The sequence below is a fragment of the Schistocerca serialis genome, chromosome 6 (genome assembly GCF_023864345.2).
Source record: "Schistocerca serialis cubense isolate TAMUIC-IGC-003099 chromosome 6, iqSchSeri2.2, whole genome shotgun sequence".
In the NCBI taxonomy this organism is placed as follows: domain Eukaryota; kingdom Metazoa; phylum Arthropoda; class Insecta; order Orthoptera; family Acrididae; genus Schistocerca; species Schistocerca serialis.
The window spans coordinates 222019361-222039215 of NC_064643.1; the positions used below are offsets into that span (position 1 = coordinate 222019361).

At 44.5% G+C, this 19855-nt stretch overlaps 1 protein-coding gene across 1 annotated transcript in view; it reads right to left on the reverse strand.

Moving 5' to 3' along the window:
• Window positions 1-10739: 10739 nt before the first annotated feature.
• LOC126484771 (LIM/homeobox protein Lhx2-like) overlaps window positions 10740-19855 on the reverse strand; it is a 687897-nt gene continuing 678781 nt past the window's right edge. Inside the window, exon 5 of the mRNA XM_050108368.1 lies at window positions 10740-11776. Within this exon, the coding sequence (XP_049964325.1) occupies window positions 11628-11776 (149 nt within the window). The 3' untranslated portion in view covers window positions 10740-11627. The remainder of the gene's footprint in view (window positions 11777-19855) is intronic.

Below are 19855 nucleotides of genomic sequence, written 5' to 3' on the forward strand. Positions count from 1 at the left end.
TGTGCAGGATATTGCTAGGTGGAAGCATATGCAATATGAGAGACTTTAGCATGGTGGTGGAAGGGGGCTCATAACTTGTTCCTACGGAAACTTTACACGATAAGAGGCGTATTTTGATGTTGATCGATTAATAGTGCAATTTCACAGGGAAAGGTGAAACACTGAAATAAATGGGAATTCTTGTCCTCTTATCTATTTTGCAGGTGTTGATCAATTAATAGAGGTATTCTGTCCGTAACAAATAGCAATTAAGCAGCTTAAGGTTCAGCTGCGTTGAAATTCATTGTACACAAAACGCTGTGAGATGGGGAAACATTTCCGTCTTGCCACTGAACAGAGCGAACTATCCCGGATTCACCATGTAGCGTTTTTGGGAGACAACAGGAAATGTAAATCAGGATGACAGAGGAATGGTTTGAACACCACTCGTCCTGAATAGGAGTCCAATTTATGGGCACCGACCCGCGTTAGATGTTTGTTCACCCAGAATAACAGTCACAATCTGGATTATTGGGTTCCACACTGTATGAATGTAGGAGTCTTCGGGCCGACCCAGGTACGCGCTCACCTAGGCTTGCTTCCGCCTATGGTAGCCAGTGTAACCTAATACAGTTCGAATGGTAATGCTCGTTGTTACGATGGTGGTGTCAGCAAAAGAGCCTGCCAGAAGGTGAAGGACAGGGTCAGCAAATAAATCGTTAGAGGCTGAATGTGATATCAGATGTGAAAAGTGGTCGCTAGACATGCATATCATTCTACAACAGAGCAGCTACCCACAAGGTTAAATCACCAGTTTAATGCGGAACTGCAGTTCAGACAAATGTTCTTGTATTATATAATACGAGTTATAATACATCAGTACACGTTGGTATCTGGGCTAGTTTCGCACTCGCTACCCTTGCTATAATTCCTTCCCATCGTGGACTCCGCTCGCAACAGCGTCAAGAATATAGCTGCACGATAATGCGTAATTGTTTGATAGTGAAAATATTTTGTACCCATGCGCTTTCTTTATACGTTGATCAGGTGCCGTGGAACTATGCTGGTCAAAGCTACTTGGTAAAGAAATAGTAAATAGTTCGCAGAATGCTGATTAGCAAAAGCAAAATATATAATAAAGCACGAAAAGAATTGTAAGAGGGAGTGTGAATAAATATCATACAACATAGAACAGTTGTCAACTACTGCGAGAAACTCCTGTACAGAACAGAAGGATGATGTACCGCAAGGTAGTCTCTGAGCTTGTATTTGAAGACTTCGCGTTTACCTTTTTTTTTTTTTTTTTTTTTTTTTTTTTTTTTTTTTTTTTTTAGTTCTGGTGGAAGTCTATTGAAAATGAAAACTGTTGAATACCATTCTGTACAATTCTTACGGAAGTGTACTCAGTATTAAATACTTTTTCCCCTCTAGCGGTCACTGAATGAATGTTGCAACTGAGTCAGTACTGTCAGCATTAAAACATCCAATGATAGAGTATTTGTACAGGTATGGCAGAGCTAGAATTCCAAAAGCCCTGCCCGCATCTCGTGGTCGTGCGGTAGCGTTCTCGCTTCCCACGCCCGGGTTCCCGGGTTCGATTCCCGGCGGGGTCAGGGATTTTCTCTGCCTCGTGATGGCTGGGTGTTGTGTGCTGTCCTTAGGTTAGTTCGGTTTAAGTAGTTCTAAGTTCTAGGGGACTTATGACCACAGCAGTTTAGTCCCATAGTGCTCAGAGCCATTTGAGCCATTTTTGAGCCAAAAGCCCTGAACACGCTTGTTGGGAAGCTAGGAATATGTGTTGCAGAGTATTCAAGAACAAATGTAGAGAAGCAAATATCGAACTGAACGAGAAAAGATATTGGCAAACAGATGGAGAGATAATCGTAGAAAGCAGTGACGTTTTGTTCAAGAAAAGTAAATAAATTATCTTGGACTGAAAATGTGAATGAATTAACAAACCAGCAGCGGAAGGTAATGAACAAGGGCAAGCAGATGGCAACAGAGTACCGAATGCGTCTGGCTCTGAGGAAATATTTGCCAAAAGTTGATGTGAAAGCTACATATAACGTTGTATGGTCGGAATCTGACTGACGACGGAATGTTTTGTTCCCAAAAAAATGAGCTGAAGAATAACTGGAATTATCGAGAAATGTGTTAAATAACTTTATACTTTATCTGGTGTGCTAAAGCTGTGAAATACGAGACTTCCAATAAGGTTCCACCAAAGAGGATGAACAAAGTGGCAAGACACGATTGTTTTCCCTCTGTAGAAAATCATAGAGCGTAATAGAAAGCAAATTCATCAAATTTTGCACTTGTTGTTGTTGTTGTGGTGTTTAGTCCTGAGACTGGTTTGATGCAGCTCTCCATGCTACTCTATCCTGTGCAAGCCTCTTCATCTCCCAGTACCTACTGCTGCCTAGATCCTTCTGAATCTGCTTAGTGTATTCATCTCTTGGTCTCCCTCTACGATTTTTACCCTCCACGCTGCCCCCCAGTACTAAATTGGTGATCCTGTGATGCCTCAGAACATGTCCTACCAACCGGTCCCTTCTTCTCGTCAAGTTGTGCCACAAACTCCTCTTCTCCCCAATTCTATCCAATACCTCCTCATTAGTTATGGGATCTACCCATCTAATCTTCAGCATTCTTCTATAGCACCACATTTCGAAAGCTTCTATTCTCTTCTTGTCCAAACTACACTCCTGGAAATTGAAATAAGAACACCGTGAATTCATTGTCCCAGGAAGGGGAAACTTTATTGACAAATTCCTGGGGTCAGATACATCACATGATCACACTGACAGAACCACAGGCACATAGACACAGGCAACAGAGCATGCACAATGTCGGCACTAGTACAGTGTATATCCACCTTTCGCAGCAATGCAGGCTGCTATTCTCCCATGGAGACGATCGTAGAGATGCTGGATGTAGTCCTGTGGAACGGCTTGCCATGCCATTTCCACCTGGCGCCTCAGTTGGACCAGCGTTCGTGCTGGACGTGCAGACCGCGTGAGACGACGCTTCATCCACTCCCAAACATGCTCAATGGGGGACAGATCCGGAGATCTTGCTGGCCAGGGTAGTTGACTTACACCTTCTAGAGCACGTTGGGTGGCACGGGATACATGCGGACGTGCATTGTCCTGTTGGAACAGCAAGTTCCCTTGCCGGTCTAGGAATGGTAGAACGATGGGTTCGATGACGGTTTGGATGTACCGTGCACTATTCAGTGTCCCCTCGACGATCACCAGTGGTGTACGGCCAGTGTAGGAGATCGCTCCCCACACCATGATGCCGGGTGTTGGCCCTGTGTGCCTCGGTCGTATGCAGTCCTGATTGTGGCGCTCACCTGCACGGCGCCAAACATGCATACGACCATCATTGGCACCAAGGCAGAGGCGACTCTCATCGCTGAAGACGACACGTCTCCATTCGTCCCTCCATTCACGCCTGTCGCGACACCACTGGAGGCGGGCTGCACGATGTTGGGGCGTGAGCGGAAGACGGGCTAACGGTGTGCGGGACCGTAGCCCAGCTTCATGGAGACGGTTGCGAATGGTCCTCGCCGATACCCCAGGAGCAACAGTGTCCCTAATTTGCTGGGAAGTGGCGATGCGGTCCCCTACGGCACTGCGTAGGATCCTACGGTCTTGGCGTGCATCCGTGCGTCGCTGCGGTCCGGTCCCAGGTCGACGGGCACGTGCACCTTCCGCCGACCACTGGCGACAACATCGATGTACTGTGGAGACCTCACGCCCCACGTGTTGAGCAATTCGGCGGTACGTCCACCCGGCCTCCCGCATGCCCACTATACGCCCTCGCTCAAAGTCCGTCAACTGCACATACGGTTCACATCCACGCTGTCGCGGCATGCTAAAAGTGTTAAAGACTGCGATGGAGCTCCGTATGCCACGGCAAACTGGCTGACAGTGACGGCGGCGGTGCACAAATGCTGCGCAGCTAGCGCCATTCGACGGCCAACACCGCGGTTCCTGGTGTGTCCGCTGTGCCGTGCGTGTGATCATTGCTTGTACAGCCCTCTCGCAGTGTCCAGAGCAAGTATGGTGGGTCTGACACACCGGTGTCAATGTGTTCTTTTTTCCATTTCCAGGAGTGTATTTATCGTCCATGTTTCACTTCCATACATGGCTACACTCCATACGAATACTTTCAGAAACGACTTCCTGATGTTTAAATCAATACTCGATGTTAACAAATTTCTCTTCTTCAGAAACACTTTCCTTGCCATTGCCAGTCTACAGTTTATATCCTCTCTACTTCGACCATCATCAGTTACTTTGCTCCCCAAATAGCAAAACTCCTTTACTACTTTAAGTGTCTCATTTCCTAATCTAATTATCGCAGCATCACCCGACTACATTCCATTATCCTCGTTTTGCCTTTGTTGATGTTCATCTTATACCCTCCTTTCAAGACACTGTCCATTCCGTTCAACTGTTCTTCCAAGTCCTTTGCTGTCTCTGACAGAATTACAATGTCATCGGCGAATCTCAAGGTTTTTATTTCTTCTCCATGGATTTTAATACCTACTCCGAACTTTTCTTTCGTTTCCTTTACTGGTTGCTCAATATACACATTGAATAGCATCGGGGAGAGGCTACAACCCTGTCTCACTCCCTTCCCAACCACTGCTTCCCTTTCATGTCCCTCGACTCTTATAACTGCCATCTGGTTTCTGTACAAATTGTAAATAGCCTTTCGCTCCCTGTATTTTGCCCCTGCCACCTTCAGAATCTGAAAGAGAGTATTCCAGTCAACATTGTCAAAAGCTTTCTCTAAGTCTACAAATGCTAGAAACGTAGGTTTGCCTTTCCTTAATCGTTCTTCTAAGGTAAGTCGTAGGGTCTGTATTCCCTCACGTGTTCCAACATTTCTACGGAATCTTCCCCGAGGTCGGCTTCTACCAGTTTTTCCATTCGTCTGTAAAGAATTCGCGTTAGTATTTTGCAGCGGTGACTTATTAAACTGATGGTTCGGTAATTTTCACATCTGTCAACACCTGCTTTCTTTGGGATTGGAATTATTACATTCTTCTTGAAGTCTGAGGGAATTTCGCCTGTCTCATACATCTTGCTCACCAGATGGTAGAGTTTTGTCTACTCCTGGGGCCTTGTTTCGACTTAGGTGTTTCAGTGCTCTGTCAAACTCTTCACGCAGTATCATATCTCCCATTTCATCTTCACTTCATCTGTACTTAATAATGGAAAAGTGGAAAATAATAGATATCTGATGACCTCCATCGGCGAAACCGGGGAAAGTCTCCTGCAGTGTCGAATACGACATTCAATATCTAAGAAGAACTGTGAGTGTACCAGTGCGTGTATGTATAGCATTTGTATATGGACACTGTTGGATCACACAGTGCTCCCAGATCCATTTTCTATTATCTTCCGTATGGCTTTTCTTCTCTCTTCGTGAACTGTTTTTCATTCTTCAGACAACTTCGTTACTTTTTTTTTTTTTACTAAATCTCCGGCTGCACTACCCAATTGTTCGCGTGCTGACTGAATAGATTCCCGTCTACTAGTCCCACTGCGCTTATTCTAGCTTTGTTTACGTCATTTTTAACCAGAAAAATCTATGGTATATTCTTTTATGTTTCGCCGTATCTCATAATTTTGTATGTAAGCATTATTGTGAGTGTCTTGGAACACGCCTTCATTTTCTAATGTCCGTTATGTCCGAGGCGTTATCACGCAAATGGAGAGGGAGGAGGACAGGGAGGAGTAATAACCTCGTGAAGACAACTTGGGTTAACCTGGCCTGGCTAATAGCACAACTGTTAGAGTTATAATGAAGAGGTGAACGGTAATTAGTACGGAGAGAATGGATCGGTACGGAGGAATTAGGAGAGTAGGTAACTTTGTCAGAAAAATGCGATTTGTTTCTGACTTTCAGCCAGTAGCAGTATGGTCAGCTTCCGTCTACCCAGAGTATACGGCTGCAAACTTCATGCTCCAGAAACTTACAGTCACAGGTCCTAAATCCCCAGTGGATGCACAAGGCAAAATCCCGATTACAGGCAATCGAATCTTGATTACATTCAATAGTAATTCGTTTGTGTGTGTGTTTCCTTGTATGTGACAAAGAGAGCGAGCGAGCGAGAGAGAGAGAGAGAGAGAGAGAGAGAGAGAGAGAGAGAGAGAGAGCGAGCGAGCGAGCGAGCGAGAGAGAGAGAGCGCAAGCATCAGCTCGGATATCAATCGCGTCCTTTTCAAAGAAGCACTCCACCGTTGACTTACGAAAAAACCTCTCTCTGAATGGCTGAACGATGACCTGAACCACCTTCCTACCGACTGAGTTTAGTATCTTACTTCCATGCCGCCTCACTCGGGGGAAAACATGGACGAATCATCGACGGTAACAAATGTACAGAACAGAATTACAGCAGTGGACAAGTAAATAAAAGACGAAAACGATAAGTTTTTGCAGAAAAGTAACTGGTGATTTAGTACTCTGTGTACATGCAGAAGTTGAACAAAAATACTAAAACACCGCGAGAAACTCAAGCTTCAACATAAATACAGATGCTGCTGATTGCTCTATTATATTTGACGAAGAACGGCACCTGAGAAATGTCCTCAACACGTTGCAAGTGTCATTCGTGGTCAGAGCCGTGTTCCGTTTAGTTGTGAGTGCATGTCGGAGCTATGTGAATTCGAACGTGAGAAATTCGTTGGTGCCCGTATGGTGGATGCTTCCGTAAATAAGGTAGTCAAGGTGTGTGGTGTTTCATGAGGTACCATATCGAAGATTTATACCGCATACAGGGAGAGAGGGAAAACATCATCAGCTAAATCACCAAATCGGACGAATGTTTATGTAGAGTGATAGTGACAAATAGTTACTGAAGAGGATTGTGACTAAATATGAGAGAGCGACAGATGCAAAAGTCACAGCAGAGCTGAAAATCTCTTTCGCGAACACTGTCAACCTCGAAACAACCAGAAGAGAGCTGTATAACATGAAAATTGCCGGACGAGCTCGATTTCGAAACCCATTCGTCAAAGATGCCAATGCGCGTACCAGGAAAACGTGGTGCTGAAGCCACAAAACCTTGACTACGGAGCAATGGATGAATCGGCTTGAACACTATTTCAAACTTCTGGCCCAGTTTATGTCCCCAGAGTGAGACACAGTGCGGGCTCGGTGATGTTTTGGGTAGCCATACCATGGTATTCTATGTACTCCGTCGGTACTGTGCAAGGTAACATTACTGCCAAGGATTATGCGACCATTTTGTCTGATCAGATCCATCCTACGGTACAATACTTGTTGCTCATTGGTGATGTTGTTTTCCAAGGCGACAACGCTCCTGTTCACACTGCGCGCGTCGTCCACGACTGTTTTTTTGAGCACTAGGATGAATTGTTGTGTCCTCCATGAGCACCACAGTCATCAGATCGCATTGTTATCGACTCGTTGTGATGTACTTTGGAGAGAAGAGTGCGTGTCGCTATCTACCTCCAGCACCGGTACCGGGACGTGCCACTATTTCCCAATAAGAATGGTATAAGATGCCATTGAAAACCATGCGGGACCTGTAGTTATGCATCCCGAGACGATAGGAGGCTGTTATGAACCTCATCGGTATCCTACACGGCATTGCAGAAGGTAATGTGTTGTGGTTCCTACACACCCTATATAGGACCTACTATGGAAGTAGGTACACACGACACAGAAGTAAATCTGTGGGGCAGAGGAAGAAGGAAACAACAGCCCCCGACCCCCGCCTCTCACAATAGCTCTCCATCTTATCAGCAGCATTGTTCTGTCAACACGTCTACTGCCAGTAAATGTCTGCAAAGAACTTGTTCAAGTAATTTTGTAATTGTGCAACTAATGTAGAGGAATTGTATTTAATTAGAACATGTGTTAATAGTTAATCATACAAGCATAATCTCGCTTCACCTGCAATATATTTCTACAGAAAGACATTACGAGCTAAGATGGCAAGTAAGTTACGAAGTAAGGAGGTACTATGTAGAATATACGAAGCAAAAGACATAATGTATGACAGAGAGAGAGAGAGAGAGAGAGAGAGAGAGAGAGAGAGAGCACAAACTCGGATATCAATCGCGTCCTTTTCAAATAACGATTCCAACTTTTGCGCACGGAAAAACCTGTATCTGAATGGATGACAATTTCAGAGATGGTTGATTCAGCATTCCATGTTGGATATAGGAGGTAATGAAGTTGTAGAACTGAAGGATTCGTACGAGACTGGACGGGACAAACGATGGTAACACATCAACTTCTAGAATTATGATTACGAAACTGTAGTGTGGATGAGCAGTGGTCTTTGTGCGGAAGCCGCACATTGCATCGGATTCGAGCATACTAAGTGGATGAATTTTCTCTTGTAATTGTGACTGGCCTGTGATGATAATCAGCTTACTGCAACAAACCAAATATCTTACAGTCTATTTCAGCGAATTCATACAGCAGCTACATGATAATGACACCACATTCTGTCACTGCTAAGTAGTGTGTTCTGCAAGACACCTTTTAACTTACCCGGTCATAGCAGACACCGAAATTGTGCCCACTGTACCCATGTGGGACAGTATTCGATACCTGATTGGTCCCCGAGACATGTGGCCACCTTGACTTCGTCATCAAGAGGATGCAGCGTGGAGCAAGCTATCACATGCACATTCACGTCGATATGTGAACGGAAGCTGACACTGCAGCTAGAAGTGCCCACCTTAGTACTGGCAGCAGCTTTTGATATAGTGTACTGTCCCTGTACAAATGTGAAGAATTTTATACACATTATGATGTACGACGGACAGCAGCTAGACACCCCTCCCCCGCATTTTACGGAGTATCTTCTGAAAGTCTGTCTGCCTCTCACTCTTACTTACCTATACTTTCTCCTTTCTCACGATTCGTCGAACTCTGATAACACTAGCTCACTTTCAAAAGTAGGCCTAACTGAATTATTGGTTTTAATATTGTTCTGAATGTTTGCTGTTGCCATCTCATCTGGTATTATTCTGTTAGTTGTTACTTCTGTTATCATCCACGTGGTTCTTTATATTGGATGGATGGATTTCATTTCGGGCTTTGTTGTCTAAATAACTGAACAATAAGGACGTATGGAAATTGATGGGCTTCAGACAAAAAACTGCAAAAAAATTTTATCATTGTTCCTGATTGCCAGAAAGCTCAAATTTGTTCACTTTAAATAACAAGGTTAAGTTTCTTTGGATGCAACTCTTCTCGTACGTGTAACTGTGATGGTACTTGAATTTGTAACAGTACCCATTAGTCCAGTTTCTGGTGATGACTGCAGCTTCATGGCGTAAATCCTGTTGTTATGGGGAAAGACACAATCTGGATTACAAATTGAAGGGGAAATCGAGGAATTGCAACGAGAAATAAAAAACGTACACTATTTTGCGGGTTGCTTTTCCATTTTTATTTCGTGGAATGCACACAGGTCAAAAGTATTTATGTAATCTCACACAAGTTTGTAAACATGTTTGTTGAGCAAATACGTTCAGTGTGAAAAAGTGCGTAAGGAGATGTTTTAGTACTAATATTTAAATAGAATGTTTATTAAAGGTGGACGTGATATTGGCGCAATTACTTCTTTGCGAAACAAACACATCTTCGAATAATTTGTTTCGTTTTTTTTTTATTTGGATAAAGTGTGCTGCTTGCCATGAAAAAATTGAGGTAAAGGCATTGTTTTAACATTAAGGGGTTTTCCAACAATCACATGAATTCTTCATATGTTTCGGTTTACTGGAGGAAAAGTTGGAAATACTATACTTAGGTGAAGCCTAGTAATAAAAATGAGCTGTATCATGTAGGAAATAATTATTGTTGCGACAGCAATCCTATCTTACAGGTTAACACTTGATGGCACCACAGTTGTGTAGAGATAAGATTCGTGTCACATTTTACGTCGACGAAGCAGTTAAAGTCCTCCATGGTACGGATATTATCTCTGGGTCAATCTAGGGTATTATTTTAGCGAGTGATGAGTTTCATACACGCCATTTACAGGATCGGTACGTCTAGCAGAATATAATGCAGTGGCGACTGCTTGTCATTTCACCTCAGGACCTGATGCTAAGTTTATGTTTTACTTTGAACGTTCGAGTGGTATGCTCGAAAAATGGATCTGAAAAACCTCGAAGACGTCTCTGAAAAACCTTGAGGATGTCAATGTTTACATACAAAATCGAAGTTCTGGTGACTTTGTGCCTGCTACGTGATCGCACGTTTTCGACAAATCCAATAATGACGTCACGAACTGAGGATAAATAAAGCATTTTCTGCTAGTACAGCGTGACGTAAAACTGGGTCTACAGGCTCGAACTAAAAGTTTGGAAGCATCTAATCTGACGCGAACGGGCACTTTTCCTCCAGCGAAGACCGAGTAAAAAAAGACAGGTATATCAAGAACACAGAGTCATGCTTCTCACACAACAGTTAACAACTATAGAATTAAGGGTGAGGTTTTATCAATATACTTTTTTTTGTTGCTTTACTTTACGTATCTGTGATTCTTTCCAGAAATCAAGGTAGTCACGGGACACATTTCGTATAGAAATTAGAAAGTGTTTCACGACTAAAAATATGAACAATTAACAACAATAGAAACGAGAAATATATAACTAAGTAACATTAATTACAATCAGACATGTAGAGTATCGTTGTCTTTCTGAACATGTTATGTGTATGTGAGTACTTGTTCTCTTTTTTTTTATTTTTTTAAATACCAATCACACTTGTTGTTTGCAAGGGACTCGATTGCATGCGTGTTGACGCTCGAGTGAACAGACACAACATCGTCGGCTCGTGTGTGTGTGTGTGTGTGTGTGTGTGTGTGTGTGTGTGTGTGTGTGTACGCACGAGGAGCGGCCAGTCCTGGATAGCGCACCAGACCCGGTCTACCCCGGCGAATCTCTTCGAACACGGATTACAATAATTATAATAATAATAATAATATTATTATAATAATAACTATATACATGTACGTAGGTTATTCACAGTGTCCGTAACCTGTTCCATTTCATTTCTTTTTGCACCATATACAATTTGAAAAGTTCTGAAAAAGAGAAACAACACAATCGCTATGAGGCGGCAATAACTTGTTTGTCCGATAATCCACAGCTGTAGTTAACTGTTTACTTTAAATGAAAAGAAATACACTCGTTTTTTATTTGGAGAGGGGAGTAATGTCGTGGGAGAAGGGAGAGGGGGTGCAGGTGGAGAAGAAGAGAAGGGGAAACACTTGTGACGAATCGTTTCTAGACTCAAGTAGCAGACTACGAGAGTTGCCGTACACTAATCTGCTCGTGGCACACCTGGCAATTCCGAACACCACGGACGCTCACACAATGTCTGCAGATTCGCGGTTCCTCTTACGTTTCTTCTTACGCCGTTCCTTTTCGTGGCGTGTAGCAGGACGGGGTGGGGTGGATAGGGGAGGGGAGGGGTGGGGAGGGGTGCTGAGGGAGGGGGAGACATAAATAGGGCCGCACGTGGCGGCCAGAGTCTGTGTGTCTGTGAGTGTGTGGCAGGGAGTGCCTTGCCGTTGGTCCCGCGGGCGCAGGAGTGCAGATTCGGCCTGTGAGGCGCTGGAACGATGTCGCGGCTTGCGGCTAGCGCTCGTCCATGGCGGCGGCGCTGACGGCCGCCGGGATGGAGCGCGATGCGCCGCGTCCGCGGGGGCGGCCCCTTCCTCGCCCCCGCCCCCGGGTCACGGGGCCCGGTCCGCCGCCGCCGTCCAGCTGGTGCCCCCCAGGCCAGTCTGCAACAACAAGCCGACGTCAGCCACCCGCCAGCCACCGGCGGTCGCTCAGCCTCGCCCTCTCCGTCAGCGGCTGCTTCGCTCACCCTGAAACCACACGCGACAAAATGTACACTGACGGACGTGGAAAGGCTTAAGGCGCCCATTCACAGCCGTCGCAAACGGCCTACAATGTTTATGGCATTCGAAGCCCCACGTATTGTCTACCATGCAACCATAACAGTGTCTGCCAATGGCAACAGGGGGAGTGAACTGGCGGTATGAAATGGAGGGCCGGCCGGTGTGGCCGAGCGGTTCTAGGCGCTTCAGTCTGGAACCGCGCGACCGCTACGGTTGGGTTTAAGTAGTTCTAAGTTCTAGGGGACTGATGACCTCAGATGTTAAGTCCCATAATGCTCAGAGCCATTTGAACCATTTTTATCCAATGGAGCCCAGCATGAGGCTACAGTGCGTAGTCGACGAGTAACTCACAACAGTGCTACAGTGCTAGTGGTGTCTAGAATTGGAAGGAGAATCAGCATTGGCCGTATTTTTTGTTTTGTTTTATTATCCGCAAAATCCATTTTCGGTCACTTAGTGACCATCCTCAGTGCTGTAATATACAATTAAAATTGGTAGGCACTGGTATCAACAAGCTTAGAGGGATTACATAAAGGCCTACAATGTTTACGGCATTCGACGCCCGACGTATTGTCTACCATGCAACCGATGGGAACAGGGGGAGTGAACTGGAGGTTTATGTAATGGCTCTAAGCTTGTTGATACCAGTGCCTACCAATTTTAATTGTATATTACAGCAACTGAATATTATTTTGCGGATAATAAAACAAAAAACAAAAAAATAACGGCCAATGCTGATTCTCCTTCCAGTTCTATCCACTATTTGGTCGTGGTGCACAGAACACTCCATGGAGTCGCCAGTCGATAGTGGTGTCGATATAAAGCAGAGCAATGAAAACGGTAAACAAAGCAAACGCTGCAGCAGTTGCCGAAATTGACAAAAAAAATGGTTCAAATGGCTCTAAGCGCTATGGGACTTAACATCTGAAGTCTTAGAACTAATTAAACCTAACTAACCTAAGGACATCACACACATCCATGACCGAGGCAGGATTCGAGCCTGCGGCCGTAGGAGCAGCGCGGTTCCGGACTCAAGCGCCTAGAACCGCTCGGCCACAGCAGCCGGCCGAAATTGACATTTTGCCAGATAGGAAAGCAAGGAATTTGCAGAGTAGGAAAGAAGTTGTAGACGAAATATTAGCGTTTTTTTCCTAGACGATCCAGTGGAATGTGTGGTGCCGTATACACTCTACTGTGCGGACAATCTACATGGGGAAACAATGATGACGATAAGTGCTTAACAGGTGAAACTGATACTGAAACAGATGTCGAGCCATGTAGTTCATCATCGTTGTAGGGTAGGGAGTTACAAATCCCGTCCCTAATGAAATATAGTGAAGGACAAGCCTTGTCCAAGGAGCGGGACGTACACGAAAGATCATCCGCAGCATCGTAAAAAAAAATTACGAACAGATTTCGAATAAATCCTCAGCCATAAGACCGTGCATTGCGTAAGGAAAACTGCGGATATTCAAGGGAGGACAAGGCGCACTTGTTACAAAAACTGGTGTCGGAGCGTTTCGAGGCTCTTCCATATAATTTACAGGATGTGAATCACAGTGACCTACTACGATATGAACATCAAACTGCGCACGACGTAGATTACAACGATTTCGAGGCAAGGAGTGGATGGTTACATAGCTCCAAACAGTGCTACAGAACTGGAAGACGTAAGATAATGAAATTCCTAAAAAGTGTCAACTTGACGAAGCGCAGCAAACTGCGGGATCGGCCTAAGAATTTGTAGATGAAATACACAATGGATAAAAGTTTTATACACAAACGTATCCCACCGTTCGGTAAGGAATTTGTTTTCAGTTCCGACCAGTTGGCGATTGAAGAGGAAGTGCGAATGAAAGAAACCCTGGGAATTGGAGGTACCGAGAGAGTTATATCAAGCTCAACTGACACCAATGCCTTAATGCATTCGTATACAATTACGCCTGCTGTTTATCTGGATTGGAAATTGGCTGGAAAGTTATTCATTGCGCTGCGACAAGTTGTACATGGTGCGTCCTCTACGATTCTTTCTCGTGTGCATAATCGTGAAAGGGCAGTACGGAATATTTACCTCACGGTAACCAAGAGTGGGGAAAATGGGCGTAACCGAACTACAGCTGTAGTATGGGCACTGTTTTTGGCCAATAACCGGTCAAAACAAGTTGCTTTTGCTTGACTCCTGGTCTGCATAGATAAGCCTTCTTCCTTTAGGGAAAAATATCCCTTCTGAAAAGCATGTGACGTTGCAGTTCATGTACACTACTGGCCATTAAAATTGCTACACCAAGAAAAATGCAGTTGATAAACGGGTATTCATTGGACAAATATATTATACTAGAACTGACATGTGATTACATTTTCACGCAATTTGGATGCATAGATCCTGAGGAATCAGTACACAGAACAACCACCTCTGGCCGTAATAATGGCCTTGATAAGCCTGGGATTGAGTCAAACAGAGTTTGGATCGCGTGTAGAGGTACAGCTGCCCATGCAGCTTCAACACGATACCACAATTCATCAAGAGTATTGACTGGCGTATTGTGACGAGCCAGTTGCTCGGTTACCACTGACCAGACGTTTTCAGTTGGTCAGAGATCTGGAGAATGTGTTGGCCAGGGCAGCAGTCGAACATTTTCTGGATCCAGAAAGGCCTGTACAGGACCTGCCACATGCGATCGTGCATTATCCTGCTGAAATGCAGGGTTTCGCAGGAATCGAATGAAGGGTAGAGCCACGGGTCGTAACAAATGGCTCTGAGCACTATGCGACTCAACTGCTGAGGCCATTAGTCCCCTAGAACTTAGAACTAGTTAAACCTAACGAACCTAAGGACATCACAAACATCCATGCCCGAGGCAGGATTCGAACCTGCGACCGTAGCGGTCTTGCGGTTCCAGACTGCAGCGCCTTTAACCGCACGGCCACTTCGGCCGGCAGGTCGTAACACATCTGAAATGTAACGTCCACTGTTCAAAGTGCCGTCAGTGCGAACAAGAGGTGACCGAGACCTGTAACCAATGGCACCCCATACCATCACGCCGGGTGATACGCCAGTATGGCGATGACGAATACACGTTCCCAATGTGCGTTCACCGCGATGTCGCCAAACACGGATGCGAGCATCATGCTGCTGTAAACAGAACCTGGATTCATCCGGAAAAATGACGTTTTGCCATTCGTGCATCCAGGTTCGTCGTTGAGTACACCATCGCAGGCGCTCCTTTCTGTGATGCACCGTCAAGGGTAACCGCACCCATGGTCTCCGAGCTGATACTCCATGCTGCTGCAAATGTCGTCGAACTGTTCGTATCGATGGTTGTTGTCTTGCAAACGTCCCCATCTGTTGACTCAGGGATCGAGACTTGGCTGCACGATCCGTTACAGCCACGCAGATAAGATGTCTGGCATCTCGACTGCTAGTAATTCGAGGCCGTCGGGATCCCGCACGCCGTTCCGTATTACCCTCCTGAACCCATCGATTCCATATTCTGCTAATAGTCATCGGATCTCGACCAACGCGAGCAGCAATGTCGCGATACGATAAACCGCAATTGCGATAGGCTACAATCCGACCTTTATCAAAGTCGGAAACGTGATGGTACGCGTTTCTCCTCCTTACACGAGGCATCACAATAACGTTTCACCATGCAACGCCGGTCAACTGCTGTTTGTGTATGAGAAATCGGTTGGACACTTTCCTCATGTCAGCACGTTGTAGGTGTCGCCACCGGCGCCAACCTTGTGTGAATGCTCTGGAGAGCTAATCATTTGCATATCACTGCATCTTCTTCCTGTCGGTTAAATTTCGCGTCTGTAGCACGTCATCTTCGTGGTGTAGCTATTTTAATGGCCAGTAGTGTAACATAGAACCACTGAACAAATTCAACCTTTGGATGTTTCTTTTTCCGTGCCTATGAAACATATTGGCACACTATCGGCAGCTACTCCCTAAAGGTTGATAAGCTCCACGAGAGATTGGTTTGCTTTCGGCTGCATGCCATCACATTACATCAGTTTTCATCACCCTGTTACACCAATACGATTCTATATGCGTTCATTAAGAGTGGAAACCCAGTTGAACGTCCTGTATGCCTTTTAACTCCCCAGGAGTTTGCCTTCGATGCTAATGGTACCAACTGTTGCGATCACTGTGGTAGGCCATTTTCCGTTAGATATTCCTGGTGCAAGTTAATCATTTCTTTGGAACATTTCTTGAATGTTGACCATGTCCATTTTGTGAAGTGTAATACATACATCCGATAGAATGTTGATCTCTGCGCCTCCCAGACAGTCTCTCTCTGTCGCCCTCTTAATACAGATGGTGCGTCGTTGCAGCTAATATTTTTTCTGTCGTAACTATTAACACATCACTTTCAAATGTGCCCTACTAAAGATTGAACCTTTGACCCCACACTCTAGGGTTTCTTTGCGGGTGTGCATACTTACAGGTAGTAGTTCGTCAGTAGAACCGACGCACACGAACCGCAGGCCCGGTGCAAGCATTGGTGGAACGCTACCTGTTTGCTCCGATTTCTCTCTGTCAGCCCACACTTCATCAGTACAGACAGGCAGGCAGGCAGTGCCGGGCAAGCGGCCCATTACACATGGGACGGGTCGCGGATGAGGCTGCCGACTGATCTGGGCTGTGTGTGGGCACCTTTACACGAAGAATCACCACTCCGATAGTTTTCAGAGTTTGTCGTCATTGCAAGCTAGTGAGATGGCTACAATTTGCAAGCTAACTGTAACCCTACCAGCAACCAATCAAAACATCCAAAAATGGAAGGCATCGTTCCTTTCCGATTTACGTTGTAAACTTAAGTTTTTGTGAATGGAATTTAAATGGTTTAAAACTTCTTAGGACACGAAGTTTATCGAAAACCAGCTCATACGGACTGATATTCACACGAAAATAGATGGCATCACTCTTCCCAGGCGATGAGTACCGTCACAACTTCGGTTCACAGAGCACGCAACATTGCTGATGAAAATGTTCTGTAGGTTGAGCTTCTACACTTAAACTCAGTTTTCGAAGCAACTGAGTATTCTCCGCAGCAAATACGCAAGGTGCTAGGAATGAAACCTAAGGTGGGCATAACGAATGCATAAGGAGACATAGAAAGATTTCAGTCCATGGGTGTCTTGGTGTATGTAGGCAACCTACAGTGAAAAATATGTCAGATCCTGACCAAGCACAAAGTTTGTGATTTTTTGTCTCTCCACCGAAGACAGCAACACGTCAGCGTTCCGTCAAAGATGAGTTAATGCTCTGCAACACAGTGTTTACTAGACCATCTGGGTGTACGGCCTTTCGTATATCAGGCAGACGACTCGTAAAACCCAAGAAAGATCCATGGAACACTGGAGGTACAACCAATCCTTACAGCAAACTAAATCCGCTGTGGCACAGTGCTGCATCCATACCGGTCACACTACGCATTATCAGAATCTTGAAATTTTAGCATCAACTTCACCTTTTGTGAGTCGGTGATGAAACAAGCAGTTCACACTCGTTTGACGAAGAATTTAATTAACAACCACAGCCATTTCAACCTAGACAATCCATTAAGTCTTGCGTTCTCTTTAATAATATGGCAATGGTGTCGCTAAAGAGCAGCTAATAACAACACATCAATACCCCATCAAGCATCAAAAGCGTAGTCACAGATGCAATTTATGCATATACTCTTTACCGCCGCTCAACGTCTCTGGCACTGGTGCTTGCTGTGACTTAACCGACGGAGCAAGTACTCTAACTTCAGACTGTGGGCTCACTCTGAAGATGGCCGGGAGGTATACGGCCGAAATATTAGAAGAAATAAAGTTTTTACAACTGTACTCCCTGAATTTAATGGAAATGTGTTTACCGGTATTTTTATCATAACGAGCAAACCAACAGTGCATTGGAGTTTTCTCACTTTCGACACAGACGTTTCCAGACCACGACTCCCTATTTCAAACTGATAAACGTGCTCCAATCTATCTCCCCTATAATCTGTATCATCACCACAGAAATATAGAGAACCTACCTGCAAAATGTCGGTGATATGGACTTCAGGTTGATGAGGCTACCTAGGCCTCATTTACAGCACGGCAAAGAAAGATAATACAGGCGTCAATCGCCAGAACGACAGATAAAGAGACCATCCAAGACAACGAAAGTAACAACGCAGTGGATGAAACGATGGGACTGGAGTAGCGATTCAGTGGAACTAGAGAAGCAGGATAGTAACGAAACAGGGCAGCAACGGGAACAGGAGAGACATGGAAGCAGGGAAACTATGGAAGTAACGATAGCGGCACAACGGAGGTACTGATACAAGGAGAGTAGCGAACTAGTGAAGACAGCGAAGCAGCAGAGCCATTAGAGCACCAGCGCATAGACAAACTTGGGTAAAAGTGTCAAAGATGGGCTATCATGTTTGCTGCCAACCCCAAAGACGCGAAGTACTGGGCCTTTTACTAGTTTTGCTACATCGACTTCTATAGTCGATGTGACATCAGCACAACCAGTGTTGGATGCTACACCTTGCTAAATATGTACAGTGTCTTTATTAATCAAATTTATAGCCTTGCCCCTTCATATTCTACAATGCCGGACGCTCTACATTCTTCATTTTTTAAGACTGTGTCTTTCTCTAGGAAGTGGTGCTGAAGACCAAGTTTCAGCTATCTCCGATTTTTTGTGGCTCTTCTCAGATGACAGCAGCATGCTCTGTACCACGACATAAAAACACCCTTTGCTGGTTTCCCACCAACACCAATCTCCATCCCCTGAAGGTAACATAACACAACTACTGTGTTCCTGTTTGCTGTGCTGCAGGAAATCGTACAATCCCCCTTACACAAAGTACGTAACCTGCAGGGTACACTGCTAGACACAATTCTTACCAGGAGCACACACATTACCTGATCATATAATAAACATACATAAAAAATCTTAGGAAATCAGAAATTATGCATCAGTTACACACAATATACACACACACATAATTAGTAATGGTTACAGTGTATTAGCCATTCCACTCACCACAAAACCCTCATCCCGTTGGTAGTAAATAAGCTTGATATTAATGGTTATTTGCTGTTTATCGAAATGCCGAGGCGCAGCCCGAAACTAAACACTATGAAAAGTGGAGCAGTAAAACCGGATCCATTCTTGTCACGTAATGACTTCACTGGCCAATACTTAGAAATGTTACATCTCATTAACCTAACTTGTAAGTCTAATCACTCTGCGTGGATGCCGTTTTGTCTGCTGCTACTACTGAAATAAATATGAAATTCAAACATTGACAGAATCTTCACAGTGTTCTTTTCCTATTAATAATGAATAGAGCGTCACAAAATTCCTCTTATGTTCACATAAGAGAAACGAAATTTAATATCAAAAACTCTCCTGCCTCATCAGGAATAATTTTAAATTACCGAAAATTTATAGAACTGGTGTAACATTAGGAAATTTTGTCCGACTGCCGATTAGTTCTCCATATCTAACTTAGTTTGAACTTAGGTTTAATAATGAATAGGAAAATAGGAATGCGGGTAAGCTACTACAAACAGCATAGTGAACGCATTATTTTGGCCAAGATAGATACGAAGCCCATACCTACTACAGTAGTACAAGTTTATATGCCAACTAGCTCTGCAGATGACGAAGAAATTGAAGAAATGTATGATGAAATAAAAGAAATTATTCAGATTGTGAAGGGAGACGAAAATTTAATAGTCATGGGTGACTGGAATTCGAGTGTAGGAAAAGGGAGAGAAGGAAACATAGTAGGTGAATATGGATTGGGGCTAAGAAATGAAAGAGGAAGCCGCCTGGTAGATTTTTGCACAGAGCACAACATAATCATAACTAACACTTGGTTTAAGAATCATGAAAGAAGGTTGTATACATGGAAGAACCCTGGAGATACTAAAAGGTATCAGATAGATTATATAATGGTAAGA